This window comes from Salvelinus fontinalis, chromosome 25 (assembly GCF_029448725.1).
Source record: "Salvelinus fontinalis isolate EN_2023a chromosome 25, ASM2944872v1, whole genome shotgun sequence".
NCBI lineage: Eukaryota > Metazoa > Chordata > Actinopteri > Salmoniformes > Salmonidae > Salvelinus > Salvelinus fontinalis.
Window position 1 is genome coordinate 5,174,853 of NC_074689.1, and position 14,130 is coordinate 5,188,982.

Here is a 14,130-nt window from a genome sequence, read left to right on the forward strand (position 1 = left end):
TGGCGCTGGGGAGACGGATGGCTCAGATGGCGCTGGGGAGACGGATGGCTCTGGCCGGATACGGTGCACTGTAGACCTGGTGCGTGGTGCCGGAACTGGAGGCACCGTGCTAATGATAAGCACCTTCCTACTAGTGCGGGGAGCAGGGACAGGGCACACTGTACTCTCAAAGCCTACTCTATCCCTGATGCGAGGTACCGGCACTGGTGACCCCGGGCTGAGGACAAGCACATCAGGATTAGTAGGGGGAGAAGATACAGTGTGTTCAGGGCTCTGGAGACGCACTGGTAGCTTAGTGCGTGGGGCCGGAACTGGAGGCACCGGGCTAGATGCACGCACTACAGGGAGAGTGCGTGGAGGAGGAACAGGGCTCAGGATACGCACTGGTAGCCTAGTGCGTAGTGTAGACACTGTAGGTACTAGGCTGGGGCGGGGAGGTGGCGCCGGAAATACCGGACCGTGGAGACATACTGGCACTCTTGAGCATTGAGCTTGCCCAACCTTACCTGGTTGAATACTCCCGGTTGCCCGACAAGTGCGGGGAGGTGGAATAACCCGCACCGGGCTATGTAGGCGAACCGGGGAAACCATGCGTAAGGCAGGTGCCATGTATGCCGGCCCGAGGAGACGCACTGGAGACCAGACGCGTTGAGCCGGCCTCATGACACCTGGCTCAATACCCAATCTAGCCCTACCAGTGCGGGGAGGTGGAATAACCCGCACTGGGCTATGCACTCGTACAGGAGACACCGTGCGCTCTACTGCGTAACACGGCGCCTGCCCGTACTCCCGCTCTCCACGGTAAGCCTGGGAAGTGGGCGCAGGTCTCCTACCTGCCCTTGGCCCACTACCTCCTAGCCCCCCCCCAAGAAATTTTTGGGTGTTACTTACGGGCTTTTTTGGCTTCCGTGCCAGACGCGTTCCCTCATAGCTCCGGTTCCTCTCTCCGGTAGCCTCTGCTCTCCTCCGTGCCTCCAGCTCAGCTTTGGGACGGCGATATTCTCCCTGCTGTGCCCATGGACCTCTCCCGTCCAATATTTCCTCCCAAGTCCAGAAATCCTTGTTGCCCTGTCGAGCTTTCCCTTGCCTCCGCTGCTTGGCTCTGGAGTGGTGGGTGATTCTGTAACGTCTGGTGCTCTCCTCATCCTCAGATGAGGTGAGGAGAGAAGGATCTTCAGACCAAAACGCAGCTTCAGGGAAATAAGCCATCTTTATTATAACTACGACGATGGCACGAAACAAAACAAAACACTTTCAAAACTACAAAACAAGAAAACGACGTAGACGAAACCTGAACATAAACTTACATAACTAAACATAAACTCACGTACAGGAAACAGACGACATCGAAACGAAACGAAACAAACAAACGCTACAGTCCAGTGTGGTACGAACATACATACAGACACAGGAGACAATCACCCACAACGAACACTGTGACAACGCCTACCTAAATATGACTCTTAATTAGAGGAACGCCAAACACCTGCCTCTAATTAAGAGCCATACCAGGTAACCCAAAACCAACACAGAAACAGAAAACATAGAATGCCCACCCAACCTCACGTCCTGACCAACTAACACACATAACAACTAACATAAATAGGTCAGGAACGTGACAGTAATATGTCACATACAGTGCATTCGGAAAGTATTCAGACGCCTTGACCTTTTCAACATTTTGTTACGCTACAGCTTGTATGTAAAAAAAAAAAAAGGTAAAAAAATATCATAATCTACACATAATACCCCATAATGACAACGCAAAAACAGTTTTTTTGAAATACAAGCAAATGTATTAAAAAATCAAAACTGAAATATCACATTGACATAAGTATTCAGACCCTTTACTCAGTACTTTGTTGAAGCACATTTGGCAGCAATCACAGCCTTGTGTCTTAGGTATGACGCTACAAGCTTGGCACACCTGTATTTGGGTGTTTCTCCCATTCTTCTCTACAGATCCTCTCAAGCTCTGTCAGGTTGGACGAGGAGCATTGCTGCAGGTCTCCCCAGAGATGTTCGATGTTCGATTCAGTTTGTTGATTTGTGTAATGGTTTTTAGAGCATTGAGCAATGTGCCAAACCATTTGAGAAGAAGAAAAAATTAAACATCTTTAGCTTATCAATGATATTCAATAATTGGATGAGTTTCTTGGGATAATGTTTTACATCTTTATGATTGTATGTCTTAAAATGAAAAGCATCTTATTGTATTTTTTTATATATTTAAAAATTTTAGCTAATTCCTTAGAGTTTTCAGAATTCAGGAGACATTTCGAGGTTTACCAGGAATTTAGATTGGGTGTTCCGGGCTCTGGCTGGGACACTCAAAGACATTCAGAGACTTGTCCCGAAGCCACTCCTGCGTTGTCTTGGCTGTGTACTTAGGGTCGATGTCCTGTTGGAATGTGAACCTTCGCCCTAGTCTGAGGTCCTGAACAGACTGGAGCAGGTTTTCCTAAAGGATCGCTCTGTACTTTTCTCCGTTCATCTTTCCTCGATCCTGCCTAGTCTCCCAGTCCCTGCCACTGAAAAACATCCCCACAGCATGATGCCGCCACAACCATGCTTCACCGCAGGGATGGTGCCAGGTTTCCTCCAGATGTGACACTTGGCATTCAGAGAATCTTGTTCCTCATGGTCTGAGAGTCTTTAGGTGCCTTTTGGCAAACTCCATGAAGGCTGTCATGTGCCATTTATTGAGGAGTGGTTCCGTCTGGCCACTACCATAAAGGCCTGATTGGTGGATGCTGCAGTGATGGTTGTCCTTCTAGAAGGTTATCCCATTGCTACAGAGAAACTTTGAGCTCTCTCAGATTGACCATTGGGTTCTTGGTCACCTCCCTGACCAAGGCCCTTCTCTCCCAGCTGCTCAGTTTGGGGTTCTTGGTCACCTCCCTGACCAAGGCCCTTCTCTCCCAGCTGCTCAGTTTGGCCGGGCACCCAGCTCTAGGAAGAGTCTTGGTGGTTCCAAACTTCTTCCATTTAAGAATGATGGAGGTAACTGTGTTCTTGGGGACCTTCAATGCTGCAGAATTGTTTTGGTACCCTTCCCAAGATCTGTGCCTTGACACAATCCTGTTTCGGAGCTCTGCAGACAATTCCTTCAACCTCATGGCTTGGTTTTTCCTCTGACATGCACTGTCAATTGTGGGACCTTATATAGACAGGTGTGTGTCTTTCCAAATGATGTCCAATCAATTGAATTTACCACATGTGGACTCCAAACAAATTGTAGATACATCTCAAGGACGATCAACGGAAACAGGATGCACTCTGAGCTCAATTTCGAGTGTCATAGTATAGGGTCTGAATACTTATGCAAATAAGGTATTTCTGTTTGTTTTTTTATACATTTGCTAAGTATCTAAAAACCATTATGGGGTATTGTGTGTTGATTGCTGAGGATTTAAAAAAAAAAAAAAGGTAATCCATTTCAGAATAAGACTGTAACGTAACAAAATGTGAAAAGGTATAGGGGTCTGAATACTTTCCGAAGGCACTGTATGTGCAGATATGTGCACCACGTTATTGCTCTCTCTTTCTCTCTCTTCTGTGTCCACTGAATTATTGGGCCCGCCCTGCAACCTCATTGGATGCTGGGCAGGCCTCTTGATAGCTGTCACTCAAATTTAAGGGACTGAAGCTCATTGGCTATAACTCAAATTGCTAGGAGACTGGCCCACGTGGTGGCACATCTTCAAGAAAACAATCGCTTTAAAAACGAAGGATTTCGTAGGTAATTGAGGTAAAACAGTAATTCTCCTCATTCTCCAACCCAATGTAGGAGGTTTCAAAAGTATTTTCTTTCTCGCCAAAGTACCCGAGCATGTCTTTAAATTCCACAAAAATGTAGTTAAGTCACTTAGGACTGTTAGCTACCTTTTTGTCTGAAAATGACATTTCACATTTCACCACTAAGAAAACCGTAATCTATTGACAGGAGTCAGGCGTTCATATATCACAGTCCCAGATATCTGCACTTAAAGTATTACGTCCATATACACTGTCAAAGAGGCAATCTTGGATTCCAACAACAACAACGTGAACACTTGTTTTGATAAACAGCTGAGGGATAGAGGGACTAGAGAAATGTAACCAATATCAAAATCATAGACAGATCTATGGATGCAAGGACTGCCATGAATGAGATACAAAGTACATAATGTATCTTGCGTTGTGATGTGATAAGACAGTTGAACTAAGTTTGTGAGGCATTTATAAATTATATTCTTCAAGAATCAATGGCTATATTTCATCAAAGCACACAAATTGATCTAACAATCCCAGATTCCCCTTCAAACTGCAAGCCCTTTTTCCACAGTACCTCAGGGTTCAATATGCTCTACCCTTCAATTTGGCATCAGCAACTTCCCCCTAGACACTATGCTTTTAACCCCTATCCTCTGCTGCAAATGGAATAACTCTCTCCATTTATCTCCCTGGCATCCTGGCCCTTATTGATTTCTGTAAGAATTAACGTCAACTAATTCTGACTAAGCTCTTTATACATCTCTATACTTCAGTCTTAGAGCACCTGGTGTTGTTGTTGCTGCCAATAGGCTGCCGGCCTACCTGCCACTCTAGTTTTAATAGACCAGGGACTGCGTCCCTATTTAGTGCACTACTTTTGACCATGGCCCATAGAGGGCCATTTGGGACGTGCAACCCAGGTGTGATCTGCTGGGAGGAAAGTGTAGGTTTGTAAACAGCTCGTGCATGATGACCTGCAGCGGTCAGGTGTAGAGACAAACACTATTTCATCAGGCTCCTTATAACAGGGCGGGTGCCTGGAGAGGAGAGATTGACGGAAAGATTGAAGGATGGTGTTTTCATTCCATTTATTCTGTGTGAGGCTGATGGCTTTTGATTTGATTTGATTAGGATCCCCATTAGCGGACGCCAATGGCGACAGCTCGTCTTACTGGGCTCCGACATAGAACGAAAACACATTACAGCCAGAAGACTTTACATACGGACAACAAGTAGGTCACATGGGGGAGAGGCGTTGTGCCATGAGGTGTTGCTTTATTTGTTTTTTGAAACCAGGTTTGCTGCTTGAATTCTGTCGGGGCTTGTAGTTCATGACCTATAGCGTGGCTGATTGATTCATCAGACACTATTTTGCTTGTTTTTGAGTGATACGTTTATTGACTTGCGCACAAGGTTCAACTAGCTGACTAGTTGCTCAATTAACTAATACATTGGCTGGTTCTTTTACTGATGAGTATCAATTGGTTGACTGTTTGATTGACTAAGTGACTAATTGACTGAGAACAAAACAATTTATGGCTTATGTAAAATGAACAAATGTAAAACTGAACGCCTGCAATTAAAAACAGATTGATTGGTCGGTTCTTTAATTTCTTAATTGGTTGACTGATTGGATTGACTAACTGATTGGCTGACTGTTTGATTGACAGGTGGAGGCATCGCGGCAGCCCCAGATGGTGTTTACTGTGCGCCACGCTACGGTGACCTTTCAGATGGACGGCGACACGTGGCGCGAGCAGAAGGAGAAGAAGGCGGCGCTGATGGTGGGCATACTGATCGGCGTCTTTGTCCTCTGCTGGATCCCTTTCTTCCTCACGGAGCTCATCATCCCGCTGTGCCACTGCGACATCCCGCCCATCTGGAAGAGCATCTTCCTGTGGCTGGGCTACTCCAACTCCTTCTTCAACCCGCTAATATACACAGCCTTCAACAAGAACTACAACAACGCCCTGAAGAACTTGTTCTCCCGCCAACACTGAGGCTGGGGATGAGGGCTGGAGGACGAGGGCTGGAGGACGAGGGCTGGAGGACAAAACTGACAGTGTAAAATAACGGTTAAAATCAGCGGGTCCTATCGTCTCTGACCACAGAACATTGGCCATAATTTTAATTTCATTTGACACTGAGGCTGGGGCAGAGACTAAGGCTGAGACCACAGGAGGTTGGCGGCACCTTAATTGGGGAGGACGAGCTTGTGGTTAATGGCTGGAGCAGAATAAGTGGAATGGTATCAAATATTTTAATTTCATTTGACTCTGAGGCTGGGGAGGACGAGGGAGGACGCCCTTCCATTCGTGCCATTCCAGCCATTATTATGAGCCATCCTCCCCTCAGCAGCCTCCTGTGGCTGAGACTAAGGCTGGGGATAAGGCAGATGCAGAGAATGGGGCTGAGGCTCAGGCTCAAGCTGAACCACACGAACAGCCACTCCCCCAGGAGGCTAGCTCTATCAGAGCTAGAGAGCAAATCTGACAAACCAGCACAGGCTCTTTTAGCGTCTCCTTTCCCAACTCTGCGTCAACCAAGTTCTTGCTAATCAGCTTGTTGAAAGACTTTCAAAACTTTTAGGATGTTTTTGCATCAAATCAAGTTTTATTTGTCACATGAGCCGAATACAACAGGTGTAAACTTTACCATTAAATGCTTACTTGCAATCCCTTAACCAACAATGCAGTTCAAGAAATAGACAAAATAAATATTTACTAAATATACAAAAGTTTAAAAAAATCAAAGCTATCAAAAAGTAAATTTACATAACAATAATGAGGCTATATACAGGGGGTACCGGTACCGAGCCAATGTGAGGGGGTACAGGTTAGTCGAGGTAATTTGGAAGGTGACTATGCATAGATAAAAAAACAGCGAGTAGCAGCAGTGTAAAAACAAAGGGGAGGGGGGGGGGGGGTCGATGTAAATAGTCTGGGTGGCCATTTGTTTAGTTGTTCTTATGTCTTTGGTTGTAGAAGCTGTTAAGGAGCCTTTTGGTCCTAGACTTCGCACCGCAGAACAGTCTATGACTTGGGTAACTGTCTTTGACAATCTTTCTCTGATACTGCCTAGTATATAGGTCCTGGATGTCAGGAAGCTGGGCAGTACGCACTACCCTCTGTAGCGCCTTATGGTTGGATGCCGAGCAGTTGCCATACCAGTCAACCGGTCAGGATGCTCTCGATGGTGCAGCTGTAGAACGTTTTGAGGATATGGGACCCATTCCAAATCTTCTCATTCTCCTGAGGGGAAAAGTTGTCGTGCCCTCTTCACAACTGTCTTGGTGTGTTTGGACCATGATAGTTTGTTGGTGATGTGGACACCAAGGAACTTAAAACTCTCAACCCGCTCCACTTCAGTCCCGTTGATGTTAATGTTGCCTGTTCGGCCCTCCTTTTCCTATAGTCCACGATCAGCTCCTTTGTCTTGCTCACATTGAGAGAGAGGGTGTTGTTCTGGAACCACACCGCCAGGTCTCTGACCTCCTCCCTATAGGCCGTCTCATCATTGTCAGTGATCAGGACTACCACTGTTGTGTCGTCAGCAAACTTAATGATGGTGTTGGAATCGTGCTTGGCCACGCAGTTTTTTATTTTATTTTTCACCTTTTTTTAACTAGGCAAGTCAGTTAAGAACAAAATCTTATTTTCAATGACGGCCTAGAAACAGTGGGTTAATTGTCTTGTTCAGGGACAGAACGACAGATTTGTACCTTGTCAGCTCGGGGATTCAAACTTGCAACCTTTCGGTTACCAGCCCTACGCTCTAACCACTAAGCTACCCTGCCGCAGTTTTGGGTGAACAGAGAGTACAGCAGGGGACTATGCATGCACCCCAGAGGGCCCCCCCTGTTGAGGATCAGTGTGGCAGATGTGTTGTCACCTATCCTTACCACCTGGCGGTGGCCCATCAGGAACTCCAGGAACGAATTCCAGACGGAGGTGTTTAGTCCCAGGGTTCTTAGCTTTGTGATGAGTTTTGAGGGCACTATGGTGTTGAACGCTGAGCTGTAGTCAACGAACAGCATTCTCACGTAGGTGTTCCTTTTGTTCAGGTGGGAAAGGGCAGGGCGGAGTGCTATAGAGGTTGCGTCCACTGTGGATTTGTTGGGCCGGTATGCGAATTGTAGTGGGACTAGGGTTTCTGGGATGATGGTGTTGATGTGAACCATGACCAGCCTTTTTACCTCATTCATGCTGGTAGAAATGAGGTAAAACAGATTTAAATGTTCCTGCATTAAAGTCCCCGGCCACTAGGAGAGCCACTTCTGTGTGAGCATTCTCTTGTTTGCCAATGGCATTACATAGCTCATTGAGTGCGGTCTTAGTGCCTACATCGGTTTGTAGTGGTAAATAGACATCTACAAAAACCACAATTGGTTAGGAGCCCGATTAACAGCAAGTTTTCAAGTTTCAAGTTTATTTTATTTATATAGCCCTTCGTACATCAGCTAATATCTCGAAGTGCTGTACAGAAACCCAGCCTAAAACCCCAAACAGCAAGCAATGCAGGTGTAGAAGCACGGTGGCTAGGAAAAACTCCCTAGAAAGGCCAAAACCTAGGAAGAAACCTAGAGAGGAACCAGGCTATGAGGGGTGGCCAGTCAGTCCAGTGGAGATTATAACAGAACTATGCCAAGATGTTCAAAATGTTCATAAATGACAAGCATGGTCAAATAATAATCAGGAATAAAAGTCAGTTGGCTTTTCATAGCCGATCATTAAGAGTTGAAAGCAGCAGGTCTGGGACAGGTAGGGGTTCCATAACTGCAGGCAGAGCAGTTGAAACTGGAACAGCAGCAAGGCCAGGTGGACTGGGGACAGCAAGGAGTCATCATGCCCGGTTTGTCGTGACGTATGGTCCTAGGGCTCAGGTTCTCAGAGAGAGAGAAAGAAAGAGAGAACGAGAGAATTAGAGAGAGCATACTTAAATTCACACAGGACACTGGATAAGACAGGAGAAGTACTCCAGGTATAACCAACTGACCCTAGCCCCCCGACACATAAACTACTGCAGCATAAATACTGGAGGCTGAGACAGGGGGGGTCACTAGACACTGTGGCCCCATCCGAAGCAGCCATCCCCTCCGACGCCATTCTCCAGCCTTCATTGTGTTTTCGCAGGTATATAACCAACAAAACCGTGGTCTACATTGTAAAAGTAACAGTCTAGGGACTACATGACAATCCGTGGATTTAACAACCATCAATTCACTCTGAAGCTTTTTAACAACCATTGATTCACCACATGAATAAAAAAGATTGCTGTCCTCAAACTGAAGTTATGAAACATAACTGTGATCATCTTGCAATTGACTACACCATTTTGAGAAAGTACAGATTTAGATTGCTGTATCCAAATAAGATAATACTGTATCAAAATTAAATAAATGAACATTAAAAAGGGGTTGTTCATAATCTTTACTTGTTTGAGACTATATATTGTGTTTCAACACAATATTGTTTTGAACTCTCGCTTTGGACTGTTGCCCGACTGAGCATTCTACTCAATGCACCATCAATGAGCGCTGATGAAGATTTCATAAAAAGTGCATTACAGTGGCTTGGAAATACAATGACATTCAGAAGGAGGCAAATAATTAGTAGGAAAACCCTTTGTCGTCATGTTGACGTCGCCAGATTGACTTTAGATGCAGTGCAACGTTAATTAGTTAACGAAGATTGAAGGGAGGACGCCAGATTTTAGCTAGCTAACGTTAGCATTGCTAGCTATGCTTGAGAAACTTTGCTAGCTAACGACAACATTGTCGTCTGTCTAAAGTAAATTTGACAACATGATAATGCTGGCAAAGTTGTTTCCTACAAAATATTTGACTACTTTAGCAATGTATTTCTAGGCACCATAGTGTAATTTAGACTGAACAGTATTTAGCCTCCGGTAGAAGGTGGCTTGAGAACATTCATAACAATGGTATGACACCACAGAGGTGCAACCTATGAAAAGAAGTGAATAAAAAAGGTTTCTTCATATTATAGAGATATCTATTCTGGATCTTAATGGATTATTTGGAAACATAGGATATTGATTATGACCGTCATTGTACTCTGTCGTCTTTGATCCTATACTTCACCGATGAATTGGTTGAGCTAGTTTCCTTTTAATAGGCGTGAGGGAGCCATTGTTGTTGGAGAGAGGGAAGCAAACGTCTCAGGGCTCCACACATTGCCCCGGGATGGCTGATAATTCACTTACCACATCTCATCTCCGGCTCCGCTCTGATCCCAAGTTGAAAATGCAAAACACCTCAGTCAGCCGAGTGAGCCATCCCAGCTACAACAGATTCTCATAGTATGGGGACGGGTTAATATTAGCTGCATGGTGGGTGTGTAGGTGTGGGTGTGTATGTGTGCGTGCATCCGAGCATGCGCATGCACACATGTATACGAGAGTGAGAGTGACAAAGAGAGGATTAAGGGGTTACACACCATTGGCCCTTCCCTCCGACAACACTCCCTCACATCACTTCAAAGGGGATACGGCACTTCCTCCATGGGGAAAGTGGAACGACGGACGGGAGAGATGTCTGGGATGTCTAAATCCTGTACCTGGATATTTGTGTCCTCTACTACTCAGGCATTTCCTAACAGAACAGTAGACTATTAAAGAGAGGGGATCCAGAGAGTTACTCTCTGATCTAGGTCAATACAAAATACAAAAAAACTCTGAAAAAAGTCAATGATAATGATGGGCATGGTTTTGCAGACCAGCTTGACCACGTGTCAAACTAATTCCACAGAGGGGAAGGTGTCTGCGGGTTTTGCTCCTCCCTTGGACTTAATTGACGAATAAGGTCATTGATTAGTAAGGAACCCCACTCACTTGGTTGTTTAGGTCTTCATTGAAAGGAGAAAAGAAAAAACCATCAGACACTAGGCCCTCCGTGGAATGAGTTTGACACGTCTGAGCTAGACCATGCTGGGCCAGCATACACTCTACAGCAAGAGTATTCAACTCTTACACTAAGCGGTCCAGAGCCTGCTGGTTTCCTGTTCTACTTGATCATTAATTGCACACACCTGGTGTCCCAGGTCTAAATCTGTCCCTGATTAGAGGGGGACAATGGAAAATTGCATTGGAACTGGATTCGAGGTCCAGAGTTGAGTTTGAAGGCCCTATAGTAAAAAAATAAAATATATATTTTTTAAATTTAAAAGGTTCTTGAGGGGTGAGGTTGATATGTGTAAGCATATTTCTCTTTTGCATATCAGGAAGAGTTCGTTAATGCTGTGATGTTTTCTCTTTGTGCCATGAAATGCCACACAGTTAAAAAGTTCCTGTAATTGTACTGTAACGGTTGCAGTGAAAGTAAGGTAAGGAACTAATGGATGTGGATTTCTAAACGGGAAATATTATGAATCATCAGTTGTACTGGAGACACGAGGGGTGCCGTAGTCTCTATTGTCTACACCAGAAGTTAATGGTTATCTGTAGTAGGAATGTATATGGTAGAGGCAATTAAGCTTGAAATGTACTGAGTGAAGGAAAGATATTCACATGTTGGCAGACACTTATAAAGATGGAGAGATGTGGATTAGTGAGGAAGGAGGTTGAGGTCAGGTCACCTTAAGGGAGAAGGAACAGTTTGTGGAACAGTTTGTGGCCCACATCACTTAACTTCCTGTCTAGTAAATAAAGATTTCATGTTTAGAGAGAAGGAGGGGTATATACACTACCACTGGTAGAACCACGTCTTTGTCTTATGCAGCTGTATTGACCCAATGGGTGAATAAACTTGGTTGGAGCTTTCATAGCGTCAGTCAATTTCTTACTCTGATATTTAGAACCTAACTCAACAATAAGTTACGGAATTTTTACAGCTGAATGAAGGTGTTATTGTTGTTAAAGTCTTCCGGCGCCGACCGAGATGGCCGCCTCGCTTCGCGTTCCTAGGAAAATATACAGTATTTTGTTTTTTTATGTGTTATTCCTTACATTGGTACCCCAGGTAATCTTAGGTTTCATTACATACAGTCGGGAGGAACTACTGAATATAAGAGCAACGTCAACTCACCATCGTTACAACCAGGAATATGACTCCCAAAGCGTATCCGGTGTTTTGCCTTCCACCCAATACAATGGATCTGATCCCAGCCGGCGACCATAAGCGACGCCGTAAAAGGGGCAAACGAAGCGGTCTCCTGGTCAGGCTTCGGAGACGGGCATATCGCGCTCCACTCCCTAGCATACTACTCGCCAATTTCCAGTCTCTTGACAATAAGGTTGATGAAATCCGAGCACGGGTAACATTCCAGAGAGACATCAGAGATTGTAACGTTCTCTGCTTCACGGAAACATGGCTCACTCAAGAGACGCTAACGGAGTCGGTGCAGCCAGCTGGTTTCTTCACGCATCGCGCTGACAGAAACAAACATCTTTCTGGTAAGAAGAGGGGTGGGGGTGTATGCCTTATGATTAACGAGACGTGGTGTGATCATAACAACATACAGGAACTCAAGTCATTCTGTTCACCTGATCTAGAATTCCTCACAATCAAATGTCGACCGCATTATCTACAAAGGGAATTCTCTTCGATTATAATCACAGCCGTATATATTCCCCCCCAAGCAGACACATCGATGGCCCTGAACGAACTTTATCTGACACTTTGTAAACTGGAAACCACACACCCTGAGGCTGCATTCATCGTAGCTGGGGATTTTAACAAGGCTAATCTGAAAACAAAACTCCCTAAATTCTATCAGCATTTCGATTGTGCTACCAGGGCTGGTAAAACCTTGGATCATTGTTATACTAATTTCCGCGACGCATATAAGGCCCTCCCCCGCCCTCCTTTCGGAAAAGCTGACCACGACTCCATTTTGTTGCTTCCAGCCTACAAACAGAAACTAAAACAACAAGCTCCCTCGCTCAGGTCTGTTGAACGCTGTTCCGACCAATCTGATTCCACGCTTCAAGACTGCTTCGATCACGTGGATTGGGATATGTTCCGCATTGCGTCCAACAACAATATTGACGAATGCGCTGATTCGGTGAGCGAGTTCATTAGAAAGTGCATTGACGATGTCGTACCCACAGTAACGATTAAAACATTCCCAAACCAGAAACCGTGGATTGATGGCAGCATTCGCGTGAAACTGAAAGCGCGAACCACTGCTTTTAACCAGGGCAAGGTGACTGGAAACATTACCGAATACAAACAGTGTAGCTATTCTCTCCGCAAGGCAATCAAACAAGCTAAGTCCCAGTATTGACTACATCTCAGCATTTAACAGCAAAGTACCCTCCAAACTCGTCATCAAGCTCGAGACCCTGGGTCTCGACCCCGCCCTGTGCAACTGGGTCCTGGACTTCCTGACGGGCCGCCCCCAGGTGGTGAGGGTAGGTAACAACATCTCCACCCCGCTGATCCTCAACACTGGGGCCCCACAAGGGTGCGTTCTGAGCCCTCTCCTGTACTCCCTGTTCACCCACGACTGCGTGGCCATGCACGCCTCCAACTCAATCATCAAGTTAGCGGACGACACTACAGTGGTAGGCTTGATTACCAACAACGACGAGACGGCCTACAGGGAGGAGGTGAGGGCTCTCGGAGTGTGGTGTCAGGAAAATAACCTCACACTCAACGTCAACAAAACAAAGGAGATGATTGTGGACTTCAGGAAACACCAGAGGGAGCACCCCCCTATCTACATCGATGGGACAGTAGTGGAGAAGGTGGAAAGTTTTAAGTTCCTCGGTGTACACATCACGGACAAACTGAATTGGTCCACCCACACAGACAGCATTGTGAAGAAGGCGCAGCAGCGCCTCTTCAACCTCAGGAGGCTAAAGAAATTCGGCTTGTCACCAAAAGCACTCACAAACTTCTACAGATGCACAATCGAGAGCATCCTGTCGGGCTGTATCACCGCCTGGTACGGCAACTGCTCCGCCCAGAACCGTAAGGCTCTCCAGAGGGTAGTGAGGTCTGCACAACGCATCACCGGGGGCAAACTACCTGCCCTCCAGGACACCTACACCACCCGATGTCACAGGAAGGCCATAAAGATCATCAAGGACAACAACCACCCAAGACACTGCCTGTTCACCCCGCTATCATCCAGAAGGCGTGGTCAGTACAGGTGCATCAAAGCAGGGACCGAGAGACTGAAAAACAGCTTCTATCTCAAGGCCATTAGACTGTCAAACAGCCACCACTAATATTTAGTGGCCGCTGCCAACATACTGACTCAACTCCAGCCACTTTAATAATGGGAATTGATGCAAATTATGTAAAAATGTACCACTAGCCACTTTAAACAATGCCACTTAATATAATGTTTACATACCCTACATTACTCATCTCATATGTATATGTATACACTGTACTCTATATCATCTACT

At 45.6% G+C, this 14,130-nt stretch overlaps 1 protein-coding gene across 2 annotated transcripts in view; it reads left to right on the forward strand.

Annotated features, from left to right (window-relative positions):
- LOC129822788 (5-hydroxytryptamine receptor 5A-like) overlaps positions 1–6,659 on the forward strand; it is a 48,472-nt gene extending 41,813 nt beyond the window's left edge. For both annotated transcript variants that reach the window (XM_055881207.1, XM_055881208.1), the window contains exon 3: positions 5,427–6,659. In XM_055881207.1, coding sequence (XP_055737182.1) covers positions 5,427–5,756 — 330 coding nt within the window. In that variant the 3' untranslated portion in view covers positions 5,757–6,659. The remainder of the gene's footprint in view (positions 1–5,426) is intronic.
- The last annotated feature ends 7,471 nt before the right edge of the window (positions 6,660–14,130 follow it).